Raw genomic sequence first — 24199 nt, forward strand, 5'->3', positions numbered from 1 at the left:
TATCATCCTTCTCAAGCCTAGCATTTGAGTCTACAAGAACACGGTTGTACAACTCAAAGGTCAAAATGCTATGATGCCGGGGCTGGGATTGTGGCTCAGTGGTAGTGTGCTCACCTAGCACGCATGAGGCCCTGGGCTTGATCCTCAGCACAACATAAAAATAAAATAAAGGTATTGTGTCCACCTAAAACTAAAACAACAACAAACACACACACACACACACACATATATATATGTATATTTAAAAAATGCTATGATGCTGACACCTGTATTATAGGAGCATACTCTTCTGGCATCATTAAGGAGGCAGTAAGAGGTCTCCCTTTTCAAAATCAAGTTTTATAGCATTGTAAATTTAGAGTTCAATATCTCAATGTCTCTCAACTTCAAAGATGAGTACTCACTACACACACAGACACACACACACACACACACACACACACACACACTGAGTAGGTAGGTGCTCCTGAAAAGTTTAAAAGCAAATCTATATGAAGGGATAAATAAACTCTGGCATAAATCATACAATAGAGTAATGCTCAGCAATAAAAAGGAACAAACTGTGGACATATGCCCCAACTTGGATGTACTTCAAAAACACCATGCCAAGCAAAAAGAACTAGACAAGAAAGAACATAGACTGTAGGGTTCCATTTGCATTAAACTGTAGAAACAATTAATGTATGGTAAGAGAAAGCAGATTAGTAGTTGGGGCAGAGGCTGGAGAGGAAACTGAGAGAGGGATGAAGGATATGGGGGGATGATGGAAAGGTCCCTTATTTTGAGGTTACATGGGAGAATATATTTAAGTAGATCTTATATATCAATAAGTTTATTTAAAATATTTTAAATGCTATATACAAATTAAAACAAAACAAAATTTAGAAAATTTTAAACATATGCCAGTTCTATCAAAGAGAAGAAATCATACCTATGTCTCAAAAGATCACTATACTATTTTGCTTTGAATTTTACTCAATATGTGGAAATACAGTTATCATTGCATCAAAATTACTTTCATCTCTGCACAAAATGGGTTAAAACAACTGACAGGAATCATGCGTAATACTTGTTTTTACCCAACATAGGATCTGGTGTGAGGCTGACAGTTCAGAGCTTCTTTCTATAAAGTATTATAACCTCATTCTCTAGAATGGAAGGAGTATCCAACTTTCTAAATCAGAAGAGCACTTGGCCTATAGTTTTTTCATGCAGTTAAAGTTTTTTCTTACACAATAATCATTTGTGCATGCCTCTTTTATCCTATTTGACAAAGTTCCATGAAGTCAGAAAGGGTGTTTGGTGCATCCTTATATTTTCACTAGACAGAGAACATAGTGATTTTCATACAATAGGTATTATACATTTCCTCAATGAGTGACTGAAAGTTTGTTGAACAATCATTTAGATATCTTATAAGCTGCTGAAGAAAACTATTAAGTAAAAGCTAACAAAAGAGATTCTAGCTTGGGTAATGGCAGATGACATGCAATTGGGACCAACTCCACTATGTAAGAACCAAAAAAATGGACAAAATATTAAACGAAATTCTTCTAAAAGCATCAGAGACTAACAAGATCATGAAGAATCAGAGGGTCAAGATATGGGAGGATGCAGCTCAGCGGTAGAGCACTTGCCTAGCATGTGCTGGGGCTGGCATTCTGCCAAAAAAAAAAAAAGGGGAGGGGGAGGCAAAAGAAGAGATTGTTTGGAATTACACTGAATCTGCTGAGCAAACAATATAATTAATTGGGCCTAAAAGAACTAAATATTTTCAGGGGTTTTCAGGTAAGAAAAATAACTTGAAGATTTTGGGTAGACAAGTACAAACAAGTCATGTTCATTCATTCGTTTATTTAGTCTTTCAATGAATTTTAATTAAGTCACTACATGTGCCAGACATTAGAACAGGTATAGGAGAAATATACAGAAGAGTTTCACCATTTAGTGAAGGAGAAACATAAACAAAGTCACAGCAAACCATTTATAAATATATACAAGAAACTTTGGGAAAACAGAGGGAATATTCAGCTCTGTCAGTGAAGGGCAGGAAAGGCTTAAGAGGAAGTGATCCTTAAATTTAAATATGAAGGCTGAGCAGAAGAATTCATCAAGCAAACCAGGCATTCATTGCAAGGGAACTGCATGTATAAAAGTTCAGTTCTAAGAAAGAACTTAAATATGAAGGCTGAGTCAGGCACTGTGGCACACGCTTATAATGCCAGCGGCTCATGAGGCTGAGGTAGGAAGATCTTGAGTTCAAAGCCAGCCTCAGCAAAAAATCGAGGCATTAACTCAGTGAGACTCAGTTTCTAAATAAAATACAAAACAGGGCTAGGGATGTGGCTCAGTGGTCCAGTGCCCCCGAGTTTAATCCCCGGTATCAAAAAAAAAAAGAGAAGGCTGAGCAGGAAGGTATCAAGCAAATCAGGCATTCCATACAAGGGAACTACATGTGTAAAAGTTCAGTTGCGAGACAAGAAATAAAAGCAAGAATCAATAACTGGGATAGATTCAAACTAAAAAGCTTTCTCTCAGCAAAGGAAACTATCAGCAATGTGAAGAAAGAGCCTACAGAGTGGGAAAAAATTTCGCCAATCATACTTCAGACAGAGCACTAATCTCCAGAATCTATAAAGAACTCAAAAAACTCTACACCAAGAATGCAAATAACCCAATCAACAAATGGGCTAAGGAAATGAACAGGCACTTCACAGAAGAAGATCTACAAGCAATCAACAAACATATGAAAAAATGTTCAACATCTCTAGTAATAAGAGAAATGTAAATCAAAACCACCCTAAGGTTCCATCTCACCCCAATTAGAATGGCGATTATCAAGAATACAAGCAACAATAGGTGTTGGCGAGGATGTGGGGAAAAAGGTACACTCATACATTGCTGGTGGGTCTGCAAATTAGTGCAGCTGCACTGGAAAGCAGTGTGGAAATTCCTTAGAAAACTTGGAATGGACCTACCATTTGACCCAGCTATCCCACTCCTCGGCCTATACCCAAAGGACTTAAAATCAGCATACTACAGAGATACAGCCACATCAATGTTCATAGCTGCTCAATTCACAATAGCCAGATTGTGGAACCAACCTAGATGCCCTTCAATTGAATGGATAAAGAAACTGTGATACATATATATATATATATATACACACACACACACACACACACACACACACAATGGAATATTACTAGCCATAAAGAATGATAAAATTATGGCATTTGCAGGCAAATGGATGAAATTAGAGAATATCATGCTAAGTGAGATAAGCCAATCTCAAAAAACCAAAGGACGAATGATCTCGCTGATAAGTGGATGATGACACATAATGCAGGGTGGGAGGGGTTAGTGTTAGGGTTAGAGTTAGGGTTAGGGAGGGGGGCAAGAATGGAGGAAGGAAGGACTGTATAGAGGGAAAAGAGGGGTGGAAGGGGTGGGAGGAAGGGAAAAAATAACAATGAATCAAACAACATCACCCTATGTAAATTTATGATTACACAAATGGTACGCCTTTAGTCCATGTACAAACAGAGAAACAAAATGTATCCCATTTGTTTACAATAAAAAAATAATAATCAAAGAAAAAGGAAAAAAAAAAAAGTTCAGTTGCGAGGAAGAACATGGCTCTTCCAATAGAACAAACAGTTCAGAATGGCAAAGCCAAAGTATACATATCAGTGGTAGGGAAAAAAAGGGCAGGAAGTAGAAGGTAAAAGGCAGAATGGAAAACAAGCATGGAATCATGAAGGGCTTTGAATGTCATGCTTGAAAAGTTGCAGCAAGCAGATTCGTTTTTCAAAATGTGGTCATGGTTTACCTACAACAGAATCACCTCGGAGCAGAGATTTTCTAATTGTAATTTAGGACCTACTGAAATTAGTTTAGTAAACTGGATAAGCCATTTCTGGAAGGAAGGAGAGAAGGCAGGCAGACAAGGAAGACAGGCAGGCATAGATAGGAATGAAGAAAGACAAGGAGGGAAAGAGGAAGGAAGCAGAACAGAGTGGAGGGTATAATGTTTGTATTAAGGGTACTGCAGTAAAGGTGTGGTGTGTTTGTATGTATAATGTATTGAGAGTGGAGAAATAGAATCTATTTCTTACTGTAGGTCACAAAATAGAAACACTGAACTAAATGTGCTTTTAAAATGCAAATTCCCAGGACCCACACCAGGCCTAGAATCTACATTTTAAACAAGTATTATGGGATTCTTGTGCATATTCAAGTTGAGAACCATTACAGAAGATGCACTGAAGGATGATAAACAAGAGTTCTGAAATGATCATAGTGGTTTTAGGAGGATTTTTTGAAAGGGGATATCAAGGATAAAGGTGAGAAGACAAGTTTAGAGGCTGTCAACAATAGTCAAGTTTAAAAATGATGCAAGTTTACATTCCTACAATGTCATTGGAGAGACTGGATTGAGATAGTCAAAGTAGGTAACCAAAACAAATAGTTTTTCTGGAATTGTTAAGGGTTCATGAAGAGAAGTAGTTGAAGAGAAGACAGAAAAGATGTCAGGGCTATATTTAGGTGACTTTGAATGTAGTGGCCAGTTTTTAAACTATATAAGAAGTCATTATAAGACTTGTATCAGAAATATTATTCTAAAGACCTGTTTCAGAAGTATTCGAATGGGGAAAAACTGCTACAACTCAAATTATGAGATGATGAGTTCCTAAACTATGGAAGTGGCAAAGGGGCTGGAGGAAGGAATGGATGTTAAAACAAAAACTAGCTGGGGTTATAGCTTGGAGGTAGAGCACTTGCCTGTCATGTTGCAAGGCTCTGGGTTAGTTTCCTAACACTACATAAACAACAATTTTAAAAAATCTAAACAGAAAACATAAATACTATGAGGGATCAACTGCAGGACTGTTCCTTTTCCAAATCTATATTCATCCAGACAGCATGGCAGAGTTGTTAAGACCATACACCTTGGAGCCAGGCTATCTATATTCAAATTCTGCTTTTACCACTCATCAGTTATATGACCTTGAACGAATTATTTAGTTTTTCTCTGCCTCCATTTTCTTATTTACACAAAGGAGATATGACTAGCACCTATCTTATAGGTTGTTACAAGAATTAGATGAAGTAAAATATGTAAAACACTTAACTGTAAAACAGAAATTACCTTAAGTGCTATCTGAATGTTATATCATGACTGGTTCTGAACTGCCAATGAACAAACAAAAACCTTCCACAGAAGTGGCAGATATATTTCTGCATGACTTGGGATGGTTATATGACCAAAACTTTGGTTTTCTCTTCCATAAAGCAGTGTTTCTTCAATGATTCAATAAAAGTATACATAAAGCTTGTGAGATTTATTCCCTAAGTCCTTAATAAGTGATAGCTAATTATTAATAATCTCCCTGTTTTATACTACATGTGAACTTGAATGGCCTCTTTAATTTAAAAGTCTGGTTTTTAAATTTGACATTGAATTGAAGCTTTAAGTGAGCAACCTCTTGACCCAGAAACTTACCACTTCTGAAAATTTTATGCTAAGGGAATATTCACATAAGAGTTGAAAGTGCATATTTGATGGAGCTTCTAAATGAAATGAAAACAATCTAGAAGTTCATTAAAATTACTAGATAAAGTATAGTGCTTTCAAACAAAAAAATAATTTGTTAAAAAAATAAAATAGATCTGTAATACGTACTGACAAGATGTTTAAGATACAATCCTGAGTAGAAAAAACTCAGTACAATATGAAACACAGCATGACTCACTTTACATAAAAATATACATCTTTAAAAATATACACCTGTATCCATGACTATACATGTATAAAGGAAATTCTAGAAAAATATACATCAAACTTAATAGTCACCTCCTCTGCCAAGTGACACAGAGGGAGAGGTAGGGGGTTTTGCTTTCAGCTTTATACTATAAAGTATGAAAATTAAAGACCTAGAAGAAAGAGATGCACATCCTACAGTTCATAAAAACAGTACCTGTCTGTAAGCAATTCCTTAAATTATCATTATTTCCTTTAAATTACTTTAGACATTCAGGAAAAACAAACCAACAATATAAGCATGTCTTAAATATGACAAATATATCGATTTTTCATAAATTTCAGCCATTCAGTGCCTATTTAAGTAGATGCAGAACATGTTAGAAAGAAGACTACCATTATTAGTTTTTTTTGGTACCAGGGACTGAACTCAGAGGTACCCAATCACTGAGCCACATTTTGTATTTTATTTGGAGAAAGGGTGTCTCACTGAGTTGCTTTTTTGCTGAGGCTGGTTTTGAACTTGAAATCCTCCTGCCTCAGCCTCCTGAGCGGCTGGCATAGGCTACCTTGCCCAGAAAGATGACTACCATGCCAGATGACTAGAATGCCAGCATCTAGTTCAATAGTCATTTACCTAGTCAAACAATATAGAGTGCTAAAAAGTACCAGGAGCCATAACCAGATAATGCCATAAGTATAAATGTTTAATAAATGTTATCCCAAATAAAAGCCACTGAACAGTAAATTTCTAGGCTTATAAACAAATACACTATGAAAATATTTTGTGGGCTTCTATTATTTAAGTACTACTACTTCTACACTTGGGATTAAGTTTAGATGTTGACTATGCCCTTGAATTAAATGCACTCCAATACTTTATAACCACAGCACCTATTAAACATTCACAAAAGAGAATGCACACTGTCTGTTGGAAGAGTAGCATAAGGAAGGCCACATTTAAAGAGAACCAGTTTTCTTACAGAAACAATGACACTCTCCATTGATAACTGAAATGATACTTACCATTGAAAGGATTAATTCCTGAACTTATTCTTGAAATAATGGCTTCTTTTACTTCTTTTTTCTTAACACATCGAATACCCAAATTTTGAAAACTAGGAGGAAAAAATTAAACTTTCAAAACTATATACTAGTTAAAAGGAAACTACAGAAACCAAGCATATATCCCACACTGAGGAGACATCATTTTGTTGGATGGAGATACTAAAGCAAGAACTGTATTTCCAATTGCTATGATAAAAATGAGAGAATAAAAAAGTGGGGTTATATTTCTAAAAGAACTGCTAAAAGAAAAAATGCATATACAGAACTATAGCATTTTTACACGTTATAATTATAGCTTACCAATATGGCTATGTCAAATATACCAAAGTAGACACAGATTAACAGGAAAGCAACACCAAAAAGCAAAAATTGACCTCCCAAATTCATGATCAAAAGCAAAAACTGACCTCCCAAATTCATGATCAAATCAGCAAAATCTGTACATTTGATCATATAAAGCAAAAGGTATAAAAAGATGCCCACAGGGCTGGGGTTGTGGCTTGGTGGTAGTGTTGTGTGGCATGCATGAGGCAATGGGTTAGATCCTCAATAAATAAATAAAATAAAAGGTATTATGTCCATTTACAACTTAAAAAAAAAAAAAAAGATACCCACAGCCTCAAGTCCATAGGTATGTTTATGTTTTAAGTGTAGGAGTGGTGCCTACATTTAAAATCAAGTAACTGCATATGAACATCTGGAATTCTGAATTCTCTTGACTATTTTAGAGGTTTGGCACAGAAAAAAATGGTACGGGCTGAGCATCGGTGGCCCAACTGATGCAGGGATCTCCAGTTTGCTGCAATGCCTACCAGTCCTCCTAAACACAATCAGCTCTACTCATTTATGCTGCCTGCCAGCCCTGCCAGAATTTGATTTTTGCATTTCATAGCCAGTAGCAGTGGAATATGTTCTGTGCCATATTACATGAAGTTATTTTAAGAAAGTATTGAAAAAAGAAAAAAGAAAGTTTTGAAATGTGTTTTATTAGAAAGAGGTTTAATACTAACAACAATATTTAACAAAAGTTTCAAAATGTCATTTATGGAAAACTTCTCTGTAGCTACAAATATTACTAATTTGCATATATGTAGTACAGATGATGGTGGGGGAACTCCCCCACCACCACTCAGTCATACTTGTTCCCACATGGAAAAACCATGACATCATTAAAGTTGGGTAGGTGTGAATAAGGAAGCAAAACTCAATTATAGTAACATTACCATTTGTTTGAACTTCATATGGCACTTGCAACCAGAGGCTGCCTTGTTTCTCTCTCCATGCTTCTACTGTCTTATGCTCATGCTCTGCACATTCAGACTTGAGATTGTTAGAACCTAAAATATCACTGACATTTCCTTCCTCTCCCTCCAATACTAAAACATAAATTATGAATTTTTAATTCTTTCTTGAAATCCTGTAAACTACAATCCTCTTCCTCAAAAGTAGTCCTGTACTGGGAAATATTCTTAGTTTGGTTCTTAATTTTTCATTGGCAAAAGATCTTAAAAGAATTCATCTAATATACTTATATACTACTTATTTTGTTTCATCTGAATGATTGCTAAGAATATTAAAAGTAATGAGGATTTTTGAAATTCTGAAGGTGGAGGGTGTAGAGCACTTTCTAAGTATATGCAAGGCACTGAGTTTGATCCCCAGCACTGCAAAAGAATAAGAAAAGGAAAGGAAAATTCTAACATGCAGAAACCAAGGATTATAAAGATTATCTGAATCAAGTATTCATTTGTTTATTCACATTCAACAAGTTTTGAAGTTCCCACTATCCACTAAAAACTCTGGAAGGTAAATGGGGATATACAATTCTCCCTTCATGGAGTTTACAGTGGAATACAGAGGTTGGCAAACTGTAACTCCTGGGCCAAATCCAGCATACTGCCTGTTTTTATAAATTAGGTTTGTAGCAGAATACAGGCATACTTATTCATTCATGTATCATCTGCAGCTGCTTTCATGCTGCAACAGCAGAGTTGAAAAGTTGCAATAGAGACCATAGGGCCTACAAAGCCTAAAATCTTTACTATTTAGCTTTTTATAGAAAAAGTCTGCTAACTTCTAATCTGAATAATCTGATAGCTATTAAATAATCACACAAAAAATGCTAAACTGAAATCACGACCAGTTTTATGAAGGTGATGTACATGATTTATGGAAGCCTATGATGAGAGAGTCAATCAAGTCAAGGTGGGCAAACAGGCTCCCTGTAGGAAGTGATTCTTAATATGAATAGAACTAAACTAGGGGAAGAGGAGAGGAAACAGACTTCCATGCAATAGCCACTACGGAAGAATCCTGTGAGCAGAGGAAACTAAAGGAAGGCTTTTGTGATTAAAGTGTAAAGATCAGGGAGAAGGCTAGAAATACACGTGGACCATGGGAGCTGGTAGGGCACAGAAGGAATGTTATCCCTATTCAAGAGCCACAGAAAACCATTAAAATGTCTTAAGCAGGGAAACAACTATTCAATTTGCATTTTAAAAGATCTCTCTGGTCAAAGTGGAAAAAAACTGAAAGAAAGAGATCAAAAAAAGAGTTGATGCAAGACTACTAGGCATAAGGCTATTCCAGCAACTCCAATTTAAAACTGTTCAGGTAGTATGGTGGGGTGGTAATAAAGTTTACTAGGTGACATGGATAGATTCAAGAGCTATTTAGGAGGTATCTTAATGATTCACACGTGTGTGAAGGATATCAGAGATAACACCTATGTTTGGGGGTTTTATAACAACCACTAAGACAAGATACATTGAAAGACCAATTTTGAGGAAAAAGAGCTGTGATTATGGTTAAGATCATGGTTTGGGGAACTTTCTATTAGGGGTACTTTTGAGATATTTAAAAGAACATTAAAAGCAATCAGACTAAATAGCATTCCATAGTGAAAAGGACTAGGGATCCTTGAAAAAAATTGATGATATAAGCTGAGAATCAAGAAAAGTGCAAGTCTTGAACTCACTGTTGTATCAGAAGGTGAAGAAGTGCATGAAGAAACATGGGGATATATTGAAAGGATACAGGAGACAGTCTGAAAGGGTTTGTATTAATCAAATCTATGTCAATTTGAAAATAAAAATAATGCCACTAATGGTCTATAAAACAATGAGTATAAGAATTCAAGAATATAAGTTGACAGTGATACATTTTAAATGGGGAAGGGAAAGAAAGAAGATTCTTCTTTATAATAGAATGCCAATTAACATCACAATAGAAAAAACTGAGATCACAATCTCCTGAAGGGATCAGTTTTGTAGATTCCTTGCCCAGTGTTTCATGAAACATATTAACATGAAAATAGTATGCATGTTTTTCATGTTAAATATAATTCTAAACATAATAGATAATAGTTAATGGGATCCCAGAATAGGGATAAAGATTGGGCAACCACAAAGGTTACTATTGGGATAAATGAAGTAGTTCAAAAATTCAACTGCCTATAATAAGAAAGAAGGAATACCCAGAAAAGAAGGAAGTAAAACAAGTTTGTTCTCTTAGACATCAAGAAAAGAGAATATTTCAAGACAGGAGTAGTCAAAAGTTTAAAATGCTATTGGAAAGTCAAATAATACAGATAGGATTTATTTCTTGCCAAGTGTATATTACTGGACATTTTGTTTTGTGTTGTTATTATTAATAAGAGGGACATTTAAAAATATTTTTTCTGAATAGTTATTACTAATATGTAAGAAAAATACTAATATTTTTGTTAATTATTTTCATTTTTCCCAAGAGCAATACATGCTCATTACAAAAATGAACAAGTTAAAAAAAAAAAATGAAACCCCACAGTCCTACCCATCCAAACATAATAACTATTAATACCTGAGTATATATACTACCATGTATATGTATAAACTTTTTTAAGCAAAAATAAGACTAGTCTTCATATCTTATTTTAAAATCTATTTTATTTATGTAGCCTATTATGAATATCTTTATGTATCAACAGACATCTGCAATGTTAGCTTTATAGCTATTCAGGAGTATACTATATGGATGTACTATTTTATTTAACTAGTATCCTTTCTTATTTACAACTTTTTGCCATTACAAAGCTACAATAAACATCATTACAGCTAAATGTTTGAAGATGCTTAATAGTTTCTTGAGGATAAATTCCTAGAAGTAGAATTGCTGGCTCAAGGTGCACTCATATTTTTTAGGCTTTTGCTATGTAGTTGTTAAATTGCTTATCAGAAAGCTTTTTATTAACTTATACTAACTTGCTGAATAGGCTCATCTTCTGGTAGCCTTGTCAACATATGAGCTACATAACTTCTTTATTTTAGAACTTGTTGAAATTTTATAACTTGCCACTATCTGAATAAATTTTAGTTTTCCAATTGATTTTCTCATGTGGCAATTTTTTTAAAGTTAACTACATGAAAATAGAATAAAAATTTTAGGAATTGTTGAAACAGAAAAATCACAGCATAAAGTTTATTTTCACCTTTAGTAATATAAAGAAGTATTCCTACTAACCATCATGCTCTGTGTGTTCTAATGAAGAATGAAAGTGCAGTTCTAATGCAAAGAGTAAGAAAATTTAAATGCACACATGGTAAATAGTATGAGAAATAAATTTATTCTGCTAAAAAGTAACAGATGGTCATGGATAGGAAGCAGAACATCCTATGCTTATCCTATTCCTAAAGATGTTTGTGACTATGTACTTACAATAAAGGCCTGCGTTCTTGACCAAATTCTGCTTCATAGTAGCCATCTCTGCAGTCTTTTCCAACTAAATCATGAGGATGAGGTTTATATGGGTCATTTTTTGTTACTAATGTAATTCTTACTTTTCCTTTTCCATAATAGTTCATAATCTGAAAAAGGGGGGATTAAATTTATGATTCATAAATACATCTCATTAATAACTGATTTAGTAAATGACAGTTCAATTTATATCATGTAGTTAGCACTGGATAAATAAAGTTCAACTGACCAGAAACTGCAGTAGAGATCAAACTTTCCAGAGAAAGTAGGAAAGAACTTACCTCTCAGCTGCTGGACAAATTATTCTCTGCCCTAATTTCAACTGATCATATCATCTGACTATTTATTTCCTTTCAAAACAAGTAAAATTATGCCATAATTTTTATCAAAGGGCATGAGGGAACCCTAAAATGTTAGGCCACTAAATGCCTTATCTTAGATGTACCATAAACATACATTTGAAAACACACATTTAAACATACATTTAAACCACAATAAAAATGATAGCACACAAATATAATTTTACTTAATATGTAACATTTCACTTCACAAAAATAACTGTTAATCAGTAAGCATATTTCAAGTGTTCCCTGTATAATAAGCAGTAAAGCAAGTTAACAATATGAAATTTCACACAGACAGTACATCTAGAACACTCATAGTACAAAGGAAAGGGACGCAGGGGAGAGGCAGGAGGATATTACGAGATGTATAGGAACTAACGTTTGCTTTTGAAGTTAGCAAATTTGCAAAAATAAGCAGGGAATATAAAAACCAGCCTATCATAATTAAGCAAGGTAGTTAAGGGGAGTGCTTACCAGGTAGAGGTCACTAAAATCCATAAATCTGAATTTAAACATAACTTGAATTATGAACCATGTAACCATGAAGTATCTGTTGCCTTTCTGGGTTAAAGAGAGGTAACCACGCAAAACTGTAGGACAGGCTTACAGTAGATAGAACTGAAGGAATAAAGTGTTTAGGACCTACTGGAATGGTAAGGATACAAATCATAGAAATATTTTAGAGACATAAGGAATAAGTAGAATTATGGAGAAGAAAAAAATGACTCAAAGGATTGGAAAATAGAATTTTTAAATTTACTTATTATGTTTTACCTTTAACATTTAAATGAAAGGATTTAGATAATCAAATCCATACTGTACTAAAAGTGTGACTTAAAATTAGGAATTTGGTACAGTTGGATGGGAGCTCTGGTATAATACTGCACAGGATAGTGACTATCAGTAACAATAATATACTGTGTATTTTAAAAGCTAGAAGGAAGAAGTTTGAATATTTTGCAATAAAGAAATGGCAAATGTTTGAGGAGCTAAAGATGTTTAACATGATTTAAAATTCATACAATGCATACATGTATCGAACATTACATGGTATACCATTTGTATGTATGATTTTTATGTTTTTCTAGGAATTTGGAATTTAATACAAAATTCTGTCATTATCTTATTCTATAATTTAACAATTCTCTTTAAATTCAACAGAATAAACTCTATACGTAGTGTAGTTATAAAATAGTGAATTAATCTAGGTGCAATGGTGCACACCTGTAATCTCAGTAGCTCAGGTGGCTGAGGCAGGAGGATCTCGAGTTCAAAGCCAACCTCAGCAAAAGTGAGGCACTGAGCAACTCAGTGAGACCCTGTCTCTAAATAATATACAAAATATGTCTGGGGATGTGGTTCACTGGTTGAGTGACCCTGTGTCAATCCTGGGTACCCTCTCCCCAAAATAGTGAATTAAGATCTGTTGATGAAAGATTAAATACCACTTTTCAAAATTCACTTTGCTATTAGGTTTTTTTTAAATTTTTTTTTAAAAATGAGAGCTTGCTGTTTTGATCAGACTGGTCTTCAAGATTCAAGTAATCCTCTTCTCAGTATTCCAAGTAGCTGAGACTATAGCATGTGCTGCTGGACCCAGTGTGCTCTTAAGCTCTTAGACTGGCATTTAAAGGATAAAAAAAATTAAAAGGCAAGTGAACTATAATTATAGAAATAAACTATGAACATATCTTATAAATGTAAATAGGGTATATTTATCGTCATTTTTAATCAAAAACTACTTTTTTTTTTTTTTTTTTTTAATTTTGCGGTGCTGGGGATCAAACCCAGGCCTTGTGCTTGCGAGGTGAGCACTCTACCAACTGAGCTATCTTGAAATTTAAGCTAATATGAAAAAAGCCATATTCTAAAAGTTATACTATTTCAAATTATGCCAGTGACACAGTATCAGAAGCAGGCAATAAAGGTAAAGAAAAAGGAGAAAAAAAATGTTCTTCTTTTCTAACCCCTAGACTAAGACATTGCAGGAGGAATTCTGTTTCAGTTCTAATCTGTGTTTCATCTACACAGTAATTTTCCTCACCTCTACATGTACAGAATACTTTTTCCTCATTAAATGCTTTGTGATTCATGAAAGGGATCATAATCCAAAAACTGACAATGTACCCTAAGCACTGTGACTCTCCCACTTAGATCAGGGAAGACTGTATTATATTTAAGAAATGACCCTAGCATCTATCTACTACAGATTAAATAAAAAGAAAAAAGGGAATAAAGACAGACTATGGAGGTGATTAAGAAAACGAGCCTTTAATATAACTGCAATAGCTAAATTATGAATCAACTAAAAGTGAGAAAGACACAGAAGGATCTGTTACCTGGATAGATGGGTATGTTCGGTTATTGTCAGTGCTGCGCTCCCCTGGAATGCTGCCAGCTGATCGCCCTTCACATTTGTATCTAAAACGCATTCCCCTCTGCCGGGGTTGTTCAATTATCTTTATATATGGGTTATATCCACCTGAAAATTTAAAAAGGGAAGGGTTCAGTGAGATTACAATAGGAACATAATAGATTTCTAACAATCTTGTGTGTGTTTTTTTTTTTTTTTAAACAGCATACTAAAACAAAGATTTTCCCTTCTGATATTAAATAACAAGGTTGAAATGTAATTATCCAAGGTTGATTGGGAAATACATCTTTTTTTTTCCCCAAACTGAGCTCATATGTTCTATTAACACAAGTCATTCAAATCAATTGATTAATTAATGCTTTATTGCTTAATATCCACAGATAATGCCAGTTTCAAGTTCTAAAATAACCACTTCAGTAATATTCACTTTCCACATGAGATCAAGCAGAAAGAAAGGGTTTTCCCCAAGATGCCCCGGAATGATGAAGATGATAGTATTCAGCAGTACATTAAACTTCCCGAGAGTAAAATGCATTTAACTGTTTGGTTTAACATTGGATTCTTGGAAGTAGATGTAAAGTCCATTTCCTAAAACTGAAAATTATTTAAATTCTTGCAGAAGTAAATGTCAGTTTGGAATGTTGAAGGACTTGTACATAGTATACCAAAACAAGCCCCAGAAGAGACTTCAGCTCAAAAGAATTTTCAATCAAATCAATCCCATCTAAATTTTTTCTAAAATAAAAGACACACTGGAGGAGAAAAAAAATAACTATTTATTTTCTTAAGCAATATTTTTCAAAGTTTGCACTCACAGGATGAACTACTAATACACATAATTATATGACTGACTCTTAAAATAATTATGCCGAATGAACAAAGCTGGACCAAAAGAGCACATATGGTATAATTCCCTTTATAGCTAACTCTAGACTATGTAAAATTTAATGAAAGAAAGCAGCTCACTAGCTGCCTAAAACGGAAGTATGGGATAGATGGGAAAGTTTGGGGATGAGGGATATGTTAATTATTTTGATTGTGGTGATGATTTAGGTTGTAAACATAGGTCAAAACTTACCAAATTGCATGCTTTAAGAATGTGTAATTTGTTATACATTAATTATACACCAATAACACTGTTTAAAACATATGTATCTTTATCCTTTCTTATTTACCAAATCATGGAAACAAAAGTTTAATAAAGACACTTGATTGTGCTTAAAAGGAGTAGTTAACAACGTGTTTTCATTTCTGGGGTGTGAAGACATCTTCCACTCAAAAAGGAAAAAAAAAAAAGTCTTCCTCAATCCATTTAGTGATTTCTAAATTCCCACAATTATATATCCATTTCACTGAGGCTATCCTGTTAGAATGCAAGCAATCTTCAGAAAGGGTAAAACATGGGTCTTTTTAGTGCAGTATAGAAAGAGGCCCTTTGAATTCCATCCAGCCACTTCTTAACAGTAAGACCCTGGAAATGTTATTAAAATCTCTTAGTTTCCTCTGTAAAAGAGAAATGATAATCATAATAGCTCTACCTCATAATGTTGTTGTGAGGATCAGACATTACACGTGTTAAATTCTTACTGTCAGGGCTAGGGTTGTAGTTCAGTGGTATTTAGAGCGTTTACCTAACCTATGTGAGGCACTGGGTTCGATCCTCAGCACCACATAAAAAATAAATAAATAGAATAAAAGTCCATCAACAAACAACTAAGAAAAAAATTTTTAAAAATTTTGCCATTCATATAACAATGGTATATATTATTATTCAGATTATTTAAAATAATATTAATGCCATCACTAATACAACTGCTAATCTAAAAGATCTTACAGAACAGTGAGGCAAATATCACTATAAAAGAAAGGAAAGCACTAATCAAATTCTGAAAACAAAACAAAATAAAAGCAAAAAAGCCAGGAATGTCTACATCAGAGGGAAAAAAAAGAAGTAATAAAACCAAGTAGTGAGAAAAGAAGGAAAGAAAAAAGGTAGGTATTTTAGGAAGCACATTTCTATTCTTAGAGAACCAAAACTCAGAGCACACAAAGTGACACAGATTTCATTTTGTGTGTTATGAGGAATCATTATTTTTATCACATGATAAAAATCACATGATCAAAATAGTATTCCAGAATAAGAACTCTGGTGGCAGTGGATAGATTCAAAATAAAAAGCAAGGTGATCAGTTTAGAGTCTACTATAATAAAATAGTTCTCTTTTATCCATGGGGGATCTGTTCTAAAACCCTCAGTGGGTGCCTAAAACTTACGACAGTGCTGAACCTTATATATACCATGTTTTGTCTTATACATACATACCTATGCTAAAGTTTAATTTGTAAATTAGGCACAACAAGAGCTTAACAGCAATAATAAAACAATTAGAACAATATATTCTAACAAAAGTTATTCAAAACTTATTACTTATTTCTGGAAATTTCCATTTATTATTTTTGGACTGTGGTTGACCACAAGTAACTGAACTGTCGAAATCAAAACCGTGGATAAGTGGGGACTACTGTCATGTGGGCAATGATGAGCATGTGTCTAAAATATGGCAGTGATAATAGGAATCAAGGTTTTTTAAAAGTTAAAACTGCCAGTATTTGGTGTCTAGATAGACAATAGGCTTCAAAAGAAAACCTAAAGTATTGATGAATCCACATTTCTACTTGGGGTTACTGAATAATTACTATTACCTTAAATTTTATTCAGCTTGAATCAGACTCCTTGTATTTGAATCTACTACCTATTTGTTTATTCAAAACACAAAGAGCCAGGAAAAACATTAATCCAATCAAGAACATAACTTTAATTTCAATTTTACTGAAAAACATAAGGCAGGCATGCAAATGAGCATTTCACAATTTATACGTCTTTGTGTATTTCAAAATCACATTATAAAGTATTTCCTACCTTTATACATCTTTGTAGGAATAATGAAGAGAATGTATATTTCCCTCTCAATAGTTGTTAAAATCAACAGTATTTTTCAGTGACATCTTAAATACTTTATGTGGTTGAACTAAATCAAATAAATCCCTGTCCACTACTTTAAGGTGTCTTGGTGGGAAACTGACATAGAATGACATCATTGATGGTAAGCTGTTATTTCTTTGGAGGAGGAGTACAAATAAAAATGCTAGGCTCATTGTGAGCAAAGTGAGCATTTTGTTGACACTTTTAAAAACTACATAGTGTGTTTATGAAGTAAGTCTACAGACAAAAGAACAGAAAAGCAGTTGTTGAAAAGATTGCATAGCATAAAAGATTTTTTAAAATGCTAAAAATGGGGGCTGGGGTCGTGGCTTAGTGGTAGAGCACGGGGTTCAATTCTCAGCACCACATATAAATACATAAATAAAATAAAGGTTCATTTAAAAAAATGCTAAATATATATCAATTATACAATATTGTGTACTGAAAGGTTCTTGAAATTTACTTTTTCTATTATGGAAGTTCTTAGTTGGTAAAAAGTTTCACTAGCAATCAAGTAACCAAATTTATTGTAATATTCTATAGTACCTCAGCTGAAAATAATCTCTTTCTGTAAATAATAATAGTATTTTTATTTATAACAATTATTCCAAGTAACTTTAATTCAGAGAGGATTTATTTTATTTGTTCTTGAAATAAAGCTACCTGTTTTATTTCTACTTCAAGGTAGAAATTACATTGTTCATGAGTGCCTTATATACAAATATTAAGTAAATATCTACTGGGTGAATGATTTAAAATCTGAAGATCTTTTGTTAGTGCAAGTTACTCAAACATCAAAGGACTATATTAACAATAGATTTTCTTTATTAGATTCAGCTATGATGGAAAAAAGTAGTGCTTTGTAGGTACTAGAATCACTACATCTTCCTACTTTCTTATACCCATTCATATTCTGATTTCTTTATCTGTAGTTATGATTTTTAAAACTTCCTAGCTATAAATAATTTTTATTATGTATCTGTACAATGCAAGAGTTATTTCCTTCCTTAATACGATTTTGCAAGTGCCACTCTTCCGGCAGATAAAAAGTGCTGAAATGTAGTCAGTCATCTATGGAGTAGAAGAAGGTACAATATAAGTCAGGGAACTGTAGGGAAAATGAGTACTCTTAACTAAGCTTACTGAAAGTCACTATAGTTTTGAAAAACACTGAAATGTCTTCAAAATTGGTTCAAAACAATTTGATTACCGTATTTTTCTTTAATACTGTGTAAATATAGGATTGTCCCCTATATTTTGAACAGTATTGTAAAATGCTAATGCAGACAAGAACATTTGAAATATAGCCCAAATTTTTGCAATGTGTGATTTATTTGCACTAAGGAAAAGAAGAGTGCTATTTAAAAACATCACTCCTATCTGATAAAGTGTGAGTTCTTGATTACAAAAATAATTATATTGAAATAAAAGTAGATCGTCAATTGCCAGAAATACACACATTCACTAAGTTTTGTGTGTGTGTGTGGTTGGGACTTGAATCCAGGGCCTTGTGCATGCAAGGCAGGAATTCCACCATTGAGCTACATAACCAGTTCCACATTCATTAAAATTTTATTGTAAGTATTAGGAACCAGTATTTAGTATACAGTGAAAAATATTAATTACATTTAGTCATTTAACATCATTTTAAGCACTTTTTATATATATTTCCCATAATTTGATCCTTTTAACTTCAATCTTTATAAAGAAAGAACTTATCCCATTTTACAGATGATAAAACTATAAAGTTCAAAATTACATGAAGTAATAAGAAAAAGAAATTATGAATGACATCAGCTACAGTGACAGCTCGAATTCTAGGATGCCAAATTTAAGAAACAACAAACATAAAAGCAGCTAGGGTTAATATCACAATAACTGACACAGCACATAACCTGCAATCTAAAATAAATGCAGCCTAGTTTAATAAAATTCATCTTGGTACAAGCAAATATTTAGAGTCAATGAAATACTTAGAAAAAAGTTTGCACTGGAGATGTACATCAGAACCACCTAAGCAGCTTTTCCTAAACATAGGAAATGCCCTGACCCCACCTGAGATCTGAACAGGAAAAACTCTTCAAGGGTAAAGCTGCTTCCAAAAGAGCCTTCAAGTCAGTCTAACATTCCTAATTCAAGAACCATTGCCCTAAAACATGAAGAAGTGGAAACAGTGACACATATGTAGGAAGTAGCAATCCCAAGTTCAGGTTGAGTATGGACTGCTTCATGGCTAAAGAAGGCAAAGCAATTCTGGCTAGTTGTAACTCCTTTTTCTCTCCTGCTCAAAACACGTTATTCAAATGCAAGCAAGACAAAAAGACATAAGGATAGCCTTCAACTGCTCTAATTTGTTTTTTAAATACATCATTTACAAAATAAATATTTCAACTACTATCAGTAACATACTTCCTGCACTATGATACACAAATAATTGAAATGAAAATGTGTCAAAACACCACAGTTTAAAAAGCCAACTAGAGTGCCTCTCTCTCATAGAGGTCCTGGATGACATTTGGCCTGGGATCCAAAGGAGCAAATGGAGCTAAGAATACATACTTTTCCAAATATCACCCCTACTCATAGGGGAGAAAAACAGGATCTATTCTTTTTTCCTCCAACCAGATCTATGAAAATTTACTTCAATACAACAGGGTGACTTTGAATTGGGCCTTAAGAATCCAGGTAACGGAATTTTCAGATGAATATTCAACTGATGTATGCACCAAAAGGTAATTAAAGATGTTATAGATTTGGCAATAGAAATTCCATTGTAGAGGTAGGAGAAAAAAATCAAGTCTTGAAAAACTTTTTACCTACCGGGTAAAAAAGTAGAGAAATGTTTAAAATCTGTCCCAGTATTTAAATTTTAAAAATACATGACAGGGCCAAATCATGTTAAGATTGCCAGACTTACAGGAGGGTAAGTTAAATACAAATTTCAAATAATTTTTTTTCGTGTAAGTCTGTCCTATATAATATCTGGGTCACGTGCCTACAAACACAATCATGTGCAGAGAACACAAATGGGAGAGAGCTGGAACAAAAGGAATTTCTGAGTGCTTTAAGTTGTATTAAAGAAAGATAGGACACATTCCCAGATGTTCCAATTATGATTCATTATCTGATTCCCCATGTCATTTCATTCACTGATTCTCCTTATGTTTATTATATATCACTTTAATTTTTATTACACTATTATTTCCTTTTCATGCGTTACAGTTCTAAAAGGATATTCATGTTTGTGTGTGATCTTTTATTTAAAAAAAAAAAGTCATTTGCTTTAGCTATCCATTCCTAACTTCCAATTCTATTATTCAAGAGTAAGCTGCCTCATACTTGCATCCTTTTTTTCTCTTTACTCAAGAGAAAAATAGTTCTCTTGAAATTCACACTACAAAGAGGTGGTGAGTAACGTGGTTCACAAAAACAATTTTTTGTGTACTCTCTATTCTGTGACATAGCAGTCATATGATAGAAAAATGTGAATAAAAAAATTATCTAATTTTAAGTCATATTTAACCAAAGAGTACTAATTATTAGTAAACACAACCACATACCACACAAGAACACTTTGCTCTTTTTACTGAAAAAGATGAGAAGTTTTCCACTTTGACATAAAATACCTAACTGTACTTATATTAAACAGAAGAGGATCATAAATATACAAATATAATGTCTATTTAACTATGCATAGCTTTGATGGGTTTCAGAACATTTTTTTTTTCATTTTGCCTATTCTAATTAATTATGTCAAGAAATTAGGATCAGGTGTATTATTCAAAGGGTGGAATAAAAAACAATAACCGCCTTGTGAAACCCTAAATAATTAACCTCCCAATTTACATGAAGAAAATTTAGAATCATTTTATAAAGTCCCAGCTACTCATGGCATTTCTATAATTTTGCTAATGATTATGATCTATGCTACTTTCACATTATAGGCATCATCTCTTCAACCACATACCTATTTACATATGGCATCTGGTGAGCAATGAAAAATGGTCATAAATGCTTGGTAATCAATAAAAATACTTTTTTGAAAAAAAAAATACTTTTTTGAGGTTTTAATACTACCTTACTACAAACAGAATCTAAAGTAAACAACTCATTAAGCAAATTTGTTCCTGTCACTCTTTCAGCTAAATTAATGTTCCAAAATAGGATGGGAATTTATAATTTAATCCATCTTTTTCTCTCTTTAAGGTCTTCACAACTGATTAAAGAAAATATACCCTGATTCCTTTAAACATTTCTTTCTTTGGCCTAGCAGTCTCAAATAACTGAATTACAATTTAAATAACTTGTTATATTTTAAATAGTTCCATTTAATGCAACTTTTGAGAAAAGACCAAAAAACAAAAATATAACCACATTACTACTTCCAAATCTTTAAACTTTCAGTTTCTTTACATTTCCCCTTTCAATTTAGAGACTCAGTCCTCATAACAACAAAAATATAGTGTCATTAAACAAATTTAAGTTGCATCACGTTTTAGAATCAGGTGGGTCTTAAAATACTCCATGTAGAAATTATTGTTTTTTTCTCTTTTAGAAAAGTTCTAAGTATTACATGTAGGAAATATTAATCTAGTCAAGTAGCCTGAACAATGGACCTTTTTTACTTAAAACGCTCACCATTCTTGACTTCTTTCCTACAAAATCTCTTTCCGATACGCAATAAATTAAACATTTGAAGTCATCTTTGTACTTTTAATCTAAACAGCTATTGAATTCATAAATTTACAAGATTATCTCAAAGTCTGGGGTCATTTAAGTGAGTAAAGGGAAAGTTGAAATATTTTAAACTACACTTGTCTTCTCACATGAAAACCACAGACAAACTGAAATCAAATGTCATGTGAAACACCCCAATTTCCTTTTCAGCTTACAGCAGCAGCTATGGTATTGTTCTGCTCCACCCTTTAAAGAGGTGCTTCAGGCTTTCTACTTCCTCTTCTCTACTAGACATCAGCTTCCTACTGAGGGTCACTGAAGAAGGCAGTTGGGAGCATGCGAGTCAAGAACAAACAAGACCCTTCGGCCTCCTAATACAGCCTTCAAGTGTCACTTTAGTCCCTCCTTTTGCTCGCGCTGCTCCCTTTGCGGGAGAAGTGACCCCCAACCAGCCACCTTGTCAAAATCCTGGAAATGATCCAAACTGGTCTACTTGACTGACCCGCTTCTATCTATACAACTCTTCCTCCCTTTCCTGCAAATTGTTTCTTATAAACTTGTTTCCCCGCAAAGCAAGAAATCCAAACCATTTATTAACGAAAATAAATATTTACATGAATGATAGTTATTTTCATTCCTAGACATTATTTCAAAGCACAAATAGTTTAAAAATCCTTTCCGTCTTATTGCTAACAAAGGGGGGGGTGTTGGAATTCGACGTCTCAACTCATGAAATTAGAAGTCTGCGCTTGAATTCACAGTAAAAGTTACCCACTTTGTTTCCACTTAATACCCGTTAAAATAACACTAAGAAACTTACAGCGGCGCCACAATATGTACAACTGTCAGCACAAGAACTTGAAACTTGATGAAATTAAACTAAAAAGGGAAAGAGTTCGCCCGAGGTCTGACGGTTCCTCATTCTCGTCCCAAAATATAAAACCACCATTTCAATACAATTCAACCTTTAAATACGAGAATTCTTCGTACTCCCTTATTTAATTACTTCTCTAATCCCCAAATCAAGTTGTTGGGAATTTCTAAAGTTCCGGCTATTAGCATCAGATTACAGAGCCTGGCTTTGATTTCGCACCAAACCCTGAAGCAGGTTAACTTTTCTGACAAATTGCCAGACGAAGCGATTTCAAATCGAGAATGTGCCATCTAAACTGAGATCCCGAATCCCAGGGCAGCACGACCCCGCAGAAGAGCTCCCTCCCCGTCGGCCCGCGTCGGGCGCACTCACCGGAGGCCATGGCTCCGCTCTCCGCACCCGCAGCTCCAAGCGTCGGGGCCCGAGGCCGTCAGCGAGACAGCCGCCAGTCAGTCAGGAGGCCGCGGGACCTTTGCCGGCGGGACCCCAGTCCTCCTGACCACCCCCAGGCCTCCTCCTCTTTCCCGCCCTCCCCTGCGCTTGCGGCTCACACCTTCCCACCCCCTGAGTTCTCGCGCTCAGGGTTACCAATGTCGCTAGTCCAGCCTGCGGGAGACTGGGGCAGGGGGCGGAGAGGGACAAGAGCCGAGCACCCGCCCGGCCCAAAGGCCCGCAGCCCAGAGGGAGGGGAATTTCCCGCGACTGACGTAGCGGTCGCCACCGCCTTTCCCGGGGGCGGGGGCGGAGCGTTCTCGCGGCCGGCGCGCGCGCACCTGCCCAGAGCAGCCCGCGCCCCGCCCCGGCCCCGCCCCGGCCCCGCCCCCGCGCGTGCGTCCCCGAGGTTGCTGCGGGCTTGGGTCCTGGTGCAGGCGCCGGAGCGCGGGATCTGCTGTAGTGCGGGGATCGTAGGGAGCTCCTGGAGCCCGGAGGTGACGGCTCTGAGCGTGAGCAGGCCGCCGGCTCCCGAGAAATCCCCCTCCTCCGGGTTGTCCTTCGGAGCGTGTCTTAAAGTTCAGGAGCGGGTGGGAGGGCGAGGTGACGTCGAGAGGTTGGTCGCCCGGGAGCACCTGGAGGCGGGCCAGGCGGCCTCCCGACTCTGGGTGGCGGGTCGGGTGGAGAACAGCCCGGGGTTTTCGATAGGTGCTTCCCCCTCTTCCCGATTTCGCACATGCAAATCTCCGCCCCCGCGCCGGGGCGCGTTGGAGCGCGGGCGTCCCGGCGTGCCCTCGAGGGGAAGTGCGGAAGCGGCCGTCGGCAGTGTTCATTTGTAATTCGTGTATTTGCATAGGGGACCCCCGCAGTCTGACTTTCCCTCTTTATATCTACATTGTGAGGACTTGGTTAACTACGTATTTTATCTACTAAAACCTTTTAAACTCAAA

The 24199-nt window shown here is 35.2% G+C and overlaps 1 protein-coding gene across 2 annotated transcripts in view; it reads right to left on the reverse strand.

Annotated features, from left to right (window-relative positions):
- The window catches only part of REL (REL proto-oncogene, NF-kB subunit), a 33792-nt gene extending 10451 nt beyond the window's left edge, over positions 1-23341 (reverse strand). Inside the window, exons 1-4 of one of the 2 annotated variants that reach the window (XM_079109711.1) lie at positions 23190-23341; positions 14250-14392; positions 11528-11676; positions 6791-6882 (exon numbers count right to left, since the gene is read on the reverse strand). In XM_079109711.1, coding sequence (XP_078965837.1) covers positions 6791-6882; positions 11528-11676; positions 14250-14392; positions 23190-23199 — 394 coding nt within the window. In that variant the 5' untranslated portion in view covers positions 23200-23341. The remainder of the gene's footprint in view (positions 1-6790; positions 6883-11527; positions 11677-14249; positions 14393-23189) is intronic. The other variant, XM_079109710.1, reaches the window with a different exon arrangement.
- Positions 23342-24199: the final 858 nt, after the last annotated feature.

This window comes from Sciurus vulgaris (assembly GCF_902686455.1).
Source record: "Sciurus vulgaris genome assembly, chromosome: 14".
Classification (NCBI taxonomy): domain Eukaryota; kingdom Metazoa; phylum Chordata; class Mammalia; order Rodentia; family Sciuridae; genus Sciurus; species Sciurus vulgaris.